General features: G+C 39.9%; 1 protein-coding gene across 6 annotated transcripts in view; it reads right to left on the bottom strand.

The window, feature by feature from the left end:
* ARHGEF3 (Rho guanine nucleotide exchange factor 3) overlaps window positions 1–14,449 on the bottom strand; it is a 110,469-nt gene that overhangs the window by 20,694 nt on the left and 75,326 nt on the right. Inside the window, exon 1 of one of the 6 annotated variants that reach the window (XM_032120338.1) lies at window positions 4,735–4,953. The exons of 4 other annotated variants lie outside the window; for them this stretch is intronic. In XM_032120338.1, coding sequence (XP_031976229.1) covers window positions 4,735–4,830 — 96 coding nt within the window. In that variant the 5' untranslated portion in view covers window positions 4,831–4,953. Of the gene's footprint in view, window positions 1–4,734; window positions 4,954–14,449 lie in introns of those variants that run through there. One more of the 6 variants, XM_032120336.1, reaches the window with a different exon arrangement.

The raw sequence follows: 14,449 nt of genomic DNA, 5'->3' as shown, positions 1-14,449 counted from the left end.
CTGAGACATTTACAGCAGCAATTCTGGATTTGGGGTAGCTAACTTGCTTAACATTTTATAAAAAACAGCCTGGTTACCTTTTTTCCTTTTTATGTGAATCGGGACAAACAGATATCCAAAGCATTCATTCTGTGCTATGGGAGCATTCATTAGGGAAAAATGTTTTAACTTAAATTAGTCTCCAGAGTGTTAACAGTGTAATAAATAGAAGACACTATAAATTGAAACAGCACAGTAAGCTTTGTTTCAAACCTAATTCAAAAACAGTGCCAGTAAACTCAAACAGAACCACTCTGTTTCAGACTTCATGTAACTGGCTATATTTCCATATGCCTTAAAGGTTTCCATACTTTAAAGGTTATTAGTTTTTAGTCAACTTTATAAGGGTAAGTCAACATTTGTCATGGCAGGAAGCCCAACAATATTATTTTTGTTAGTCTGCTACTAGTTAAATTGGCTTCAGATTAAACAGCTCTAATAAATGCCCCCAAAACTTGGAGTTTAATAAAAAAAAAAAACAACACATTCAAGCTCTGTTCCACAGGATGTTATCAGTATTTAACCTTCAGCAGGATAAAAACCAAACCAAAACAAAAAAGGTTAAAATAGAAAAAACAACCAATGTTACAACAGTCTTTAACACAGCAAACACTTAAACCTAAAAATAAATTAAGCCAGGCATCTCAAGCTTTTGTACCTTCAGAGCAAAGCAAGTCTAAAACTAGAACAACATTCTCAATTGATTTTGGCACTAAAATACTAGGGTTTTATATTGAAACAGCAGAGAATTTGCCTTTGCTTCATAGTATCTTAGAAATATTCTGACTGCAAAATTGTAGAACATTGCCTCTTCCAGAACGGAGCCATATGGTCAAGCAAAACAAAGTAGGTGGCCCTAAACCAGTTGTACATATAGTTCAGTGTTGTACAAAGGTAAATAAATCATCCACACAAGTCCACACTAAAACCTGGGAGAGGCATCCCACTACTAAAAGTGCCAGCATCTCAAGAAGAATTTATTAAGCAATTTAATAAATTGACAAAAAGACAACTTGATCATCCAATAAACTGTGCGTATTGGTGATACAATTTTCCTTGAACTCCATAAGATCCCATGCACCACCTGCACTCCCTAATGGTAGCAGAAGGAGGTTTGTTATTCCTCCTCTGTCAGCCTCCTCAAAACCAACAAGCAAACAAAGGAAAATCCAGAGATATTTTGTTTTAATCACAAAGAAGAGAACCTGAAATGACTGCTGGGGTACAATGAAGAGCCATTTAGGGAAGTGGTGAAGTATTCCTGGTCAAAGACAACAGTGAAGTTTGCAGAATGTTATCCCACCACGTGTTAATCAAAGATTGGCTCCCGGTTGCACACAGGCTGCCCTCGTTGGTCACCACCCTTAGGACCTTGGATTTCATTTGCCATAGGCAAGACAGACCCAGTCAAGTGTCAGCAGCACAAGGACAAGTTGCATCCAGCAATCTTGACTGATCATTCATTTGTCTGCAACATCCAGAAATCAATACATCTATCAGCAGTTAGGAAATGAAGGCAAATTAACAGAAAAACCTCACACTGAGGTGAATTAACGCAAGCAACAGAAGCCCTGAAAAATCCAGGCAACTAATGTAGAGTTGATTAAACTCTGCATTTCCTCTCATTAGAAGCTGCTTGTACAGACAACCTAAGAAAGACCTTTTCCATTCTGGAACAAACTGGATATTAACCTGGACTGCCAATTAACCAGCAGACATCATACAGTAATTTACTGAATGGAAAAATAAAGACAAGCTGTTTGTTTGACACTGCCACTAAGCAGAACAGATCAGCAATTCCAAGTGCGGGGGTTTGACACATTTCCAGCTACACTGCACATGAACTTACCTGAAATATGTCAAAACTGCAACTTGCTAATATTTCATTAAAATGAAATACATACATTTGGGAAGATCAAAGAAAATGCATGACTTGGAGTTTATCTCATGATCTTTTCCCTTCTCCCTCTGGCTCCATGCCTGGTTCTCCTGTTAATGATGTGCCATGGCCTAGAGGCCGGTGGGTTCCCCTTCACATTCCCCTTCCTGCACTCCCCATTCCAAATAAACACCGTCCTGAGCACCAGGCAGCCCAGAGCTCCTGCACACCAGTGCTGGGAGGATGGCAGGAGACAACGAAAGACAGGCTGCAAACAGCCTGACAGACCTGACCCCGAGGTCTAAGATTCTGCACTGTAAGAGCTGTAAGCAAACATACAACATACTGGAGATGCAAAGGAATTCTATGCCCCCGTTGTAGTTTTCGGAGCCTAAATCCAGGTACTGTGCTAGATCCTGTATGGCAGAACAGGACATCCTTACTCTGAGGCATTCGGGACTTCCTTCCCATGACTTCACATTCACACTTCAATCTGTGGCTGTGAATGCTCTTTCTCACCTGCTGCCAACCCAGTCTGGGTGTTTGCTTCAGAAAAGGTGATAAGGGAGTTGCTTTAACCAGTGACACACGGAAAATGGTGTTTCTCATCGGGAAAGGCGTGGGGCTCCTTACAACTTACAGTAATTTCAAGTTTTACTAATTGTTTCTATTTCTGAATTATGAAGAACTTGGGAAGAGCCCAACACCTCTGTACTGTTCACACCTACAACTGCACTACAGGATTTTGTGTGGGGCATGTCATGATGCATGTAAAGACCATATAGTGTTTGCCATATTAACACGGGTACTGCAGTGTTTTGTTGCCCTTAAACTGCACTTAAAAAGAGCTATGACTAACTGTACTTGGACTAGAACAATAGCTTTTTATCAGAATCCAGATTTTAATGTTTACATATATTTTGGGAATTTCATTTGTCATTGTTTTGTGACTGTGCAACTTTTCTACAGAGTTTATGCCAAGGGAGCTGGAGTAGCTTAAAGAAAGAGCTGAAAGTGGAAAACCTCAGTTCTCTTTTCTGCCACTGACTTATTCCTCAAAACATCTACATAGCAGAAAATCTGTTCTAATCCAAACATACTAACATTTATGCAAATTTTGAGTTATTAAGTAATCAACCAACTTCGCATGTTAATAACTAGAACGAAACTCGCGTTTCCAAAGGCAGAAACGCCCAGCCCGGACACAGGAGTGCTCTGCTGCAGTGACACGCAGCTGTGGTAGAAGGCGCCCAACAGCTTTAATTCACCTTGTAAATATAAAAGCTGAAAGAACAGCTTAATGTTAAAGGATTTTTCCCCCCATACACTGACAGACTTCAAAGAAACAGGCTGCATACAACATTCCTTATAATGCCTTTGCCAAAGAGTAGCTTTTATTTCTGCTTTCTTAATCAATTTTTTGGAGTGGCGGGTGGTCTTACCCTCCTAAGACAAACAGGACGTTTAAAAGTTTCTTTTTCAGAATGCTGGAATCCCATCCTACTCTCAGAGAACAGCTCGAAAACATAAGGGTGCATTTTCTTATTCATATAAAACACAAGCTGTTTACACGTTGTAATTTTGATTGATCACATCTGTCATTTGATACTTCCTCATGCTCTCAGCTTTTATTGAGTCTTTTTCTTTGGAATTTGACTATAATCAAGCTGCCCTTCCTAACTGTAACAGAGCAACACTCCAACCTTCAGATTTGACAATTCAATTCATTCACAAAAAATCCCTTCATGCAGTAAAGGCTAAAACCATGTTTCCTTAATATTACCATTAATATAGTGAGTACCCTTAAGAGAAACGTTTAGTACGTAACAGCTTGTGTTTTCCATAGATGCATACACACACACGCACACACAGTCAGGGTGTTACTTTTCAAAAACACACAGTTGAAAAGAATTCCATTTCCCTTAAGCTCAATCATTAAGTCTCTCTGTGTAAAAGTACATTGAAAAGCAAGAGTGCAGCATCATCTTAGTTGTTAGCTTAAGCATCATAATTAAATAAGATCACTGGGCTTATATTAATTTTACTTCAGATCTATTCAAGTGGGGAGGTAATTAATCTTTGATGGAAATGTATTAAATGAACCCGGCTTAATATTTTGTCTTCAAGTTACTCAGCAAACAAGATTAATAAAGAAACTATATATTTAAGTAATAAAAACCTTCAGAGAGAAATGTTCTTCCTTCCTCCAGAGCACTCAGAATCCTTAATGTCACTGTTTTTTCCCCAAACACAAACCAACATTAACCTAAAGTATCTAATATTTAAGTTCTTCATAAACAATGTTGAATTTGAGTTAATGAATAAGATTTCTATTGTCGCTTGAAAGGCTTCCATGCTTTTTAAGAAATAGAGCGGTCAACCTGCTGATAGGGCAGGACTTTCAGTTAACTGTACATTGGATTAATTTTTTGTTTATTGTGACGAGGAAAAAACAGTTAATGCTTTAAGATACCATTTTACTGATTCTCTTCCAGTTCCTATGTAAGTTTAACAATTTGTAAGTAATACTTAGCGCTGGGATAAAATACAACTAAATCACTTCAAGCTGCTTATGTAAAACAGCTACTTCTCAGTCAGCTATTTTAAAGATTAGTTTTCCTAAAGACAAAAATCTAGATTCTGTTTCTTGCTTTATTCCAAAAGAAAGGTGAATACTTAGAGAAGGCAGTAAAGGATGCCAGAACAAAACAGGTATCTATACACTGCAGACTGTTCTCAAAGCACGTTACTTTTCCCCAACGCAATACAGGTCCCACCATAAAGAAAAAATAAAGTTGCAACCGTGTCAGCACTACCTCGGTCTCTTTAGCTGGGCTGGTCACCGTCTGCGCTTCCAAGGCGAAATTCGCCCTCTTGGCGGACAGGTAGAAGGGATAATCCTTGGCCACCATGGTGGCTGCAGGAGCGGCGGTCTCGGGGGTCAGCGCTGACTCTGTGCGAGCGGCGGGCGAGAGGCGGCGGCCGCGCCGGCCCTGCCCGGGCCCCGGCAGCGCTGCCTGTGGCTGAGCTGCGCCCCGGCCCGCGGCTCGGAGCGCATCAGCCGCAGCCGCCCGAGCAGACTGCCGCAGCGCAGCCCGGGGCGGGCCGGGACGGGCCGGGGGCGGGCCGGGGCGGGGCCCGAGCCCCGCGCACCCTCGGGGCCGCAGCCCCTGCCCGGCGCGGTGCCGCTGCCGGCGGAACGGGCGCTTCCCCCTTGTCGCTCCCGCAGCGTTAACAGCGCACGGACACAGGGACGCATTAACCGTGTGCTTCCCGCAGGGCGACTGCGAGAGCGTCTGGCTTTTCGGGCAGCCGAGTGTCCGACAGGAGGGCAGGACTAACAGCGGTCCCCAATGGCACAGTCCCAAAGCCAGACTGGCCTCCAGACCTGCGCACGGCAGTGGCACCTGCACTGAGTGCGCTGCGCTCCCGCTGATCAGGGCGGGAATCTGCATCATGCCACGGATGCCATGGTGCCACAACACTGAGCATTGCTTTTACTCGCTCCCCAGCACGCTTCTTTTTTTCTTTTTCCTCCAACCCATATTGTTGCTTTTTCCTGTCCGGCAAGCTGGAGTTTGTTTCTTGTGTTTTTAAATTCCACTTTTGTTGCTATTGTTCAGCCAAATGACTCCCCTGCCCGCACCTCTCATTGTATCGAACTGAGAAAGTGGAAAAACACCTCTGCCTAAGATGTCTCATAGGGCATTTCAGTGTCTGAAATTTGCCAGGCAAATTCTGTTTGATGGCTACCTTAGAACAAAAGTAGTGAAAATTTCCTGAAAAGAGAGAGGAAGCCTTAGGGACCCTGTCTGCAACACAGGACCAGTCTGACAGAGACCAAAATACTGGAGACAAGGAAAAGGAAATTGAGTAGGAAGCTGGATGGGGGAGAAGGGAAGAATATTTTCAGCCACAGGGAAGCAGCCCAACCAAGAATAACTTCACAGACCTTGAAACAATTGACTGATTTTAAAGGGAGATTATGTGATGGATGTGGCTTTACAAGCATCTATTTTTCTAAAGGCTGTTAATCAGATAATGATGACTTTAGAATAAGATTAGTCAAATGGCAAATCTAGTCCTCATCTGGACACTTTCCTTTGACTTCACCAATATCCCAAACATATAATAAGCTTTCATATTTACCCTCCTAGGCTTTTTCAAGAGCAGCTGCAGTACAACAAGAGATGCTCTCCTGTGCCTGTTATGCACATCTCTCTATCTTATGGTAGCCTGCCCTTAAAACAAAAACCCCACTAGGTTTCCAGCCCTGAAATTCCTGCAATATCACTAGAACAAAGTTATCAGTACTTCTAGATGGGCAATGATTCTAGAAGGAAATGTGACATTGAACATTTGGGTGTTCTGTGCCTCCTCACCTGCATCACAGTAGGGCAGGACACGATAACGTGTCCTTTCGTGTGAAAGCGAAAGTGTTGACAAGAGGCACAGAACAGCTTTCCTGAAGATAATGGTTAAGCAGACAGGATATACAGAAAAGACAGAGAGAGAGCAACAGGTGTGATAAAGACCTACAAACCACAATTGACAGAGGAAGCAAATATGGAATGATTTTTCACTGTATTCAACTACAGGGAAAAAATTATTCCCCGGATTAAACCAGATGGTGGCAGATTCAGAGCAAAGAAAAAGGAACTAATTCTTCATATTATATACAACTTTTGTATTACACACATTGGAAGTATTTGTCACAAGATGCTGCTCCTAAGAAATGTTCTCAGACACAAGTTCTTGACTACTGGGGCAGTATTTTGGGAAAGACCATGACAGGCTATTTGTGTTTCAGACTCTTCTCTAACCATCTACTGCTCACCACCACTGGATATTTGGTGTTAGGTTAGATCAATTCTTCAAGCCACCCCCTTTCTTTCCATATTTAAAAAAAACAATATGAAAAAATGTAGCATTTTATTTGAAGACTACATACAAGTCTTAGCTCAGGATTTCTGAAGCTATGAACAGTTACTTCAGTCACACGAACATACATGCACTTCTGCAAGTCTTCTTCCATGTGATGTTCAGGGGACACAGCTCTGAGCACAACCTGACAATATTAGGCAGTTTCACCTCCCATTTCAAGCACCACTACGTACAAATTGTAAAAAAATGGTCAAGAACCTCCATGAGAACACAGCAGCTGCTGTGTAACCATTTAAACCCAAGAAGCCTTGATTTCAAATACCATCTGTGTATGTTTGTTTATGAAGGTGTATGCTAATACCATTTCAAAAATCAGCTTCACTTAAATCATTGAGACAAAATACCTTCAGGGCATGTTCTCAAAGCAATCTAATCCTGTAACATGCTTCATGGCATGAACAGCACTTCACACAGGACAGGAGTATACTGGTTTGGAGATTGAAATAATGAACTTGGGTTTATACAGATTAAAAAATATGGCGAAAAAAGGATTATGTCATTTCTCCATTAATCAAGGCAGTGCACTTCAGCTTGACTAAGCATTCTTGAGAAACACAAGAAAAAATAGTTCTAAGAGGAATATGATTGTTAATAGGCAGGGCTTTCATGTCAATAAGTTTCAGAGCATCTTGTACCTACAAGATAGACTTCAATGACATGGAAAGTAGGATTCATTAGACTCCATGGACATTTGTTTACTCCACCAGAAGAGCGTAAATAGAGTTTTAGAAATGAAATTTGGACCCAAAAGTTCACTGATGAACAGCAGTGAACTTTATAAACATAATATTATCCAATGGAATAACAAATAGTACAATTGCAAACAACTCTCTCTTTCAGAGAGCTGTCTGTAGAATGCTATGTGCATTTATAAACAATGAATTATGATTACAGGTTAGTCATGGTATTGAATCCCTTCTGAACTGCATATCAAACACTTGGGAGTCCCTTCTGAGAGATCTTACAAACTTAGTGTGATTTACATTTCATTTCTACATTAAATTAGGCTGCACAGTGACTGCCCATCAGTAGTCACTGCATTGTGCGTGTGCACACGGGCCCAGGCAGAGCCAAATGTCAGTTCATAAACTTGTGGCTGAAAGACTCCCTAGAGAATTCCACTTATACAGCTGGAGAAACAAAGGTCCCAGTGATTCCACTAAGGAATTTTGTAAGTGTGGAGCCAGTGAGTCCACTCTTTCCAAAAATTATACTTAAGACTACAAGTCTACACTAACACTATAAAAATTGTAAATCTGAATTGTAAGGTACTTTTAAAAAAATAAACTAGTATTTCAGATAAAACGATGGTAGTGACTAGATTGCAAAGCAAGCCAGTGCATCAGTTTTGCCATTTCTGGAACACATTTTTTGTGGGTTTAATTCAGTGGGGAAGGTGTAGGAGGGTTTTTTAAACTTATTTAGGCCAACACAGAATTTAGTCAGACAGTTACTTACCTGTCAGAGAGAAATAAGGGAGGTATTTGGTAAGTCTGGAAAGCCCAGCTCAAAGGTGCCTACCACTGCTGACCTGGTTGAGGACTGAAATTCACTGACAGAGCTGTTCTGTGGTCATGGTGTTGACACCAATGCCTTTAGTTCATTTCCTCACAGATTCAAAACCTAGCACAGAAGTAACTCTTGCAAAAGCATCTGTCAGCACAGCAAAGTCCTTTGAGATGTTCAGGGTCAAACCTTACAAAAGCCTTAAATTAAATAGAAATATTGCATACACATTTCAAGTTAAAAAAACCTCAGTAGTTTGCACTTTATGGAGTATCTCTCATATAATATATGCACCCTTCCTTTCATTTAAACTGAAAGAAGGTAGATTTAGATTAGATATTGGAAAAAAAGCTTTTCACTGTGAGGGTGGTGAGGCACTGGCACAGGTTCCCAGAGAAGCTGTGGATGGCCCATCCCTGGAAGTGTTCAAGGCCATCAGGTTGAATGGGGCTCTCACCAGCCTGGCCTTGTGGAAGGTGTCCCTGCCATGACAGGAGGTTGGAATGAGATGAGCTTTAGGGTCCCTTCCAAAACAAACCATTCTGTGATTCCATGTGTTTGGTTTCACAACAAACAAACCAGTAAACCAGAAGCCACTGCTTAGGAGAGGAAGAATTTTGCTAAGAATACTCAAAGCAAAGCTACTATTCCTACTGTTCTGAAATGAGCAGTGAAAATCAGCCAGGCTAATGCTGCACACGCACACAATTCTGCACCTATGGAGTATCTCTGAAGCCTCTCTCCAACATGCTCCAGTATCTCTTCAGGATACTCATTAGGAAGCTCTCCTTACAGAGAAACAAACTAACAATCACCGACACCAAAACCACATTCAAAAAATCCAAAGAGAACTTTTGAAGAGGTCTTTTCAGCCCAACATTAATAATTTGAATCTGCTCAGAAGCTGGAATGCAGAACCACTGACAGTGTTGAGTGAGAAGACAGAAATCATATGAACTGCTAAAAACTAACTATCAGGCAGTTACCCAGCTGTTCAAGAAACTGTAACTTCCCCATTGCAAATGCAGATTGTTCACATGGTAATGAGTTACAATTTACTAGGTAATAAATATTAGGAAAAGATTGCTTGATTAAACACTTTGTTGCTGAGAAATTCCAATAAAAATATTAGAGCATAAGTGATTACCATTAAAAATGTGCTCTCAAAAACCACACCTGTAATTTTTCCAGGTAGAGTCCTAATCATGGAAAGATCAGTGCAGAACAATGAAACACATCTCTGTGGAACATGTGACATCACAAAACTGAATCCCAAATTTCTATTCTGTCTAGAGTCTCCATTTGAAGACCTTTCACATGATGCTTATCTGTGCCACTTGGGGAATAACATGAGAAGGAGGAAGTTATGTTTCCTCACTATTATCATGGGCTGTGCTTTGGGATTGGATGCCAAGATGCCCTGAACCGTTCCCCTAACTTTTGTCAAATACAATTAGTTGATAGCAGGAGTCTCCCTTGTTTTCCACTATGAATAATGGCTATTTCAAAATACCACCTCTACCCTGAAGTACACTCATGTTGAAGTGATGGAGAGCCATGATTCTCATGCAAACCATCATGAATGATTTATTGTATAAACACACACCCAGTTGTAAGGAAGGCTGCAGGCTTTCAAAGTCACACAGGCACTCAGTGTTTCTTCATACAAGTGTAGCTGGTAGAACAAATCTGCCCTGGGAGAGAAACAGATCAAACCACCTGCCAAGTTGTTTTGATTAGGTTTTATTTTGCTAAATTCATGTAACTTTTGATTGCCACAGGAAATACTGTACAGTTAAAGGATGCCCTGTAACAATCACATTCACACTGAGGCAGAAGCACTCCTTTCACGAGCTTCCCTAGGGATGATAATAACAGCCCATTTTAAATCTGCCTCAGGTTCACAAACAGAAATTGTTTTGGTGACTTCAGCTCAAGCCTAAGGACGGCTGGCCTCAAGACACTGGGAAGGGTTCACACTTCTCCACCCTGCTACAACACCCAGCAATACACACCACTTGGTGGGCCCTGATGAGGGAATCACAGGGTGTGGTGAGATTGGCTAAAATGATCCTCCACGAGTCACACTTATAAACAAAGAAGTTGGTTGAGTTTGTCTGAGTACACTTCCCTGGGGACAGCAGAAAGAAGGAGGTGGGGAGGATTGTATGGATTTATCCATGTGGATTTTAAACAGCTGCTCAAGTTCTGTAGAGGGTGAAATGATCACCCGAAGTGGAGTGTCCTTTCATGAATTTTTCATTGAATGGCATTCTAGGGAGAGGAAATGACTGGAAACACTTGTATGATGTTTAAATTAGATTAAATGTAATTAAAATACTTTTGTTTAAGTTACAGGCAGTGGGGGAGCAGGAATTTCTCTCCAGACCACTCCTGCTGACTGGAAAATTAGGTAACATTTCTTTATGAGAAATCATTATCCCTAATACAAAATGTTTAGCAAGACATCACAGTAGTGGTCTATTTTTTTGTTTTGATTAAATTTTATTAGAAAAACATTTATATTACATGAGTAACTCTGTAATATTTGTCCTCAGAGTGGATAGCAATTTGTAATTTTTTGCTGTATGTATGTATGTTTTGCTTATATATGTATGTATGCTCAGAAAAGAGCAAAAAGAAAATTCTATTTTATTCAGAAGCAACAGGAATTTCCCCTGCCTAGAACCAATCTCACAATACTGCCCAAATGCCACTTGGTTCATTCTTCCAACCATCCCCTCCAACTGCAATATGTAAAGCAAAGTTTGGGGTTTCTAGGGTTTATTAGACAAATCACATAACTGGGGGAGAAAAAACAACAAAAGCCAAACCAAAGCATACAAAAAACCCTAAACACAAATAAGCAAACAAAACTCGTAAAAAGAACCAATTGAACAAACAACAAAAGAAGAGCTTTCAGCTACACAGGTCCTTCTTCAGGTCAGAAATAAAACCAGCAAAAAAGGATAAGACTTGGGTCTTTTGAGTTGCCTTTTCCTATTCGCCTCTTTACCTAATTATACAAACTTCAAGCCTTGTTACACATATGTGTTCAGTTTGACACAGTTTATTGTGCTGTACCCAAAGTCCCAAGTGCTGACAAAGAACAGGATTTTAGAGTATGGCTGAGGTGAATTGACAATTTGCCACTTGTAAAAGCATAAACCTCCTTTCCCTCTCTACCCAAATTCCTCTTCCTCCCTCTCTTCCTGCTCTTCCTCTGGCACTGTGCCCTCTCTGTGTAGTCCTTCCTTATTGCAACTCTAACATTCATCTCCTCACACAGGTAAGTCAGCAGTCTAAAACTCCCCCAAATACTTTCTTTTCCCACATCTCTCATCTGCTGCTTTTGGGAGCTGAACAAGTTACTGTGCATGAGAAAAGCGCCAGAACTCACTGCAGAGAAATGGTGAAAAAGCTCTCAGGTACAGATAAGGACAGGGCAGGGAAAAGGCTGGTTTTTCTCCTCCTAGTAGCTCTAAACTGTTAGCTCAGCTTGTTTCATGAAGTCATACCCAAAGAATACTGTCATAATTTCATTTTTTTAGATGAGAGATTTGGATCCAAAGCCTTATTTATTTATTTTCAAAAACAAACCCACCTATTAATTTCCATAACAACTGTGCACTGTTACTCATCCAGGCAGTCATTTTTGCCAATTTGACTATCTTGAAATTAGAACATCTGTGCTTCTTGAATAAATACTTAGAACACAAACCTTGAGACTGATTTCATGTTCTCCTGAGCAATAGAATTAAGGTTGAAAAAGATCTTTAAGATCATCACACCCAACTGTTAACCCAGCACTGCCCACCACAATACATTAATTGCAAAAGGCCTTTAAAAAAAATTTAAGATTTGCAAATTAAGATCCCTGTGCAACACTAGTAGTTTAGAGATAATGTACCTTAGGAAAGTCTAACAATTGCAGGAAGTGAAATCAGAAGCATGAAAATTACAATTCATGTACCCTTTTCTAGACCATAGCCAAGGATGTGCCAGCAGTGTTCTAGACCCAAAGTTAAGCAAATAAAAATTTTTCAACACAGATTACAAGACATCCATGGGAGAGAGTGATGAAAGTCAAGCAAAATAGCAAGACTACTCAGTGCTTTACAAACAGAAACAAGAGTCTAGTATCTCCACTACACTAAAGCAGCCTTGCACCTGAGAGGCCTTTTTTTCACACTGCAATACTGACAACCCAGTGCAGAAATCCTCCACATTTGGTCCTGAATAGAGTTCCTTGGATCACACAATGCCTTACAATCCAGATTGTTACAGTGACTATGCAAATTACAACATTCCACTGTAGTGGTCCATTAATATCTTTAGAAATGTTGTTCAATTCCCGTATGCGATGACCTACGGTACAAAAACATCAGACAAAAATAAACACAAGAAATCATCTTTCTGTTACCCACATCCTCCCCCTAAGAGCAGGGAGGAAAACCATGGTATAACTTCAAAAAGAAGTGTCCTTCAAAAACTGGTAATGCATCAACAACTGATAGAACTACTCTACTCCCAGTACAACTGCACTGCAGACCTGTGTCTTTAAAGATGATGTGACATTAGGCAACAATGTGACTAATCTTTAAAAGCTGAAATGGAACATAACATCTTCAAACAGACAACAACTTACACAGACAACAACACAGATCTTCTTTGTTCATATCCCTTTATCAAGGATTAGAGAATTGAGAAACCATTGCCGGGAATAAAAAAGATTTCATTTAAAGTTACAAAATAACTGTCTTCCCAAGAGTAAATATAATTATGTAATCCCATCCCATGGTACAGAAGTTATTACAACAAGTTTAATTGACACAGAAAGATAAATAAGAAACAGTTTTCCTGAATACTTTCCTGATTTAAGAAAGCCAGCTGAAATTTCTGAAGGCTATCTCCTCTCTGGTCAAGTTGTTAACCACAAACTGCTCTCTGGCACTGATCAAGTTCATTCTGCTTTTATGTGATCTTCATTATCAAATCTGCAACCACAACCCACCACCAGTGCTCCATTTCCATTCAAGTTCAACTATGAATTTTGGACAGGTGACTAATGATCACAGTTAATTTAGTTCCCAAGATAGCAGAGATAGTCAATAGTTGGAAAAAATGTTCTCTGAAAGTAATTCCAACCATCAGAGAAAATATTGTTTACTACTTAAAAAGCTAAGAAACAACTCAAAATTGCATACTTCTTGTATCTAATAATCTTGAAAACATAGCAATTGACTGAACACAAAAGCAAGATCTCTTTACAAACATTCTGATTTTATTATAAAATTGGGATTGGTGTTACATTACATGGATATCAAATATTGTATCTTCAAATCCCTGCAAAAACATGAACTCTTAATAAAACTCTTACCCTAGTAAACAGTGAAGTGTTAATATAAGTTACTGTAGAACAACATGAGGAGACTTAAATACCAACCATAGCCAAAAAATTATTTTGTTCTAAGGATGTGTTTTATAAAGAGAGTATACTAAGGGAAAAGAGAAGCCATGTACTTTTAATGCAAGGCACTGCTTTCAGAGCTCAAGATCATTAACAGCTGACAAGTTTGTTCTGATCAACATGCAACTTTTGGGAAGGATTCTTCTGAAAACATGGGGATGTACAGCAGGAGAAAATCACACAGATTAAAAAAAAAAAAATTAGAAATCAAGTTGAGAAGGAAAGCTTTTATTCTAGACCAGACAGGAACTGGAATGAACAACCTGAATGGCTGAATGATTTGAAGGATTGGGATAAATAATTTATCTATCCTTTCAAAAGCCTTTGTATTTTCTGTCTGATGCACAATGGAAGTCATTAGAGCAATGCAAAGAGGAGCACAGAACAATCAAAGTGATTACCTAGGAAAATGGCAAATAATACAGAAAATTAGATACAGGATATATAAAAGGCCCTACTTCTCAGGTAAGTTTGATGCCATTCAGGAACACAGCAAAAGAATTTTAGAAGAGAAGGCATTGTCACATTAAATTAATTTTCTGTGTGGCAATACGTGTTCTGTAATTGATGGATAGAACAAATTCAGTGTGGAAGGCTCTGTACCATGAACA

Source organism: Corvus moneduloides, chromosome 11 (genome assembly GCF_009650955.1).
Source record: "Corvus moneduloides isolate bCorMon1 chromosome 11, bCorMon1.pri, whole genome shotgun sequence".
Taxonomy (NCBI): Eukaryota; Metazoa; Chordata; class Aves; order Passeriformes; family Corvidae; genus Corvus; species Corvus moneduloides.
The sequence above is the reverse complement of the archived record's forward strand: the minus strand, read 5'-3'. Positions and strand labels throughout refer to the sequence as shown.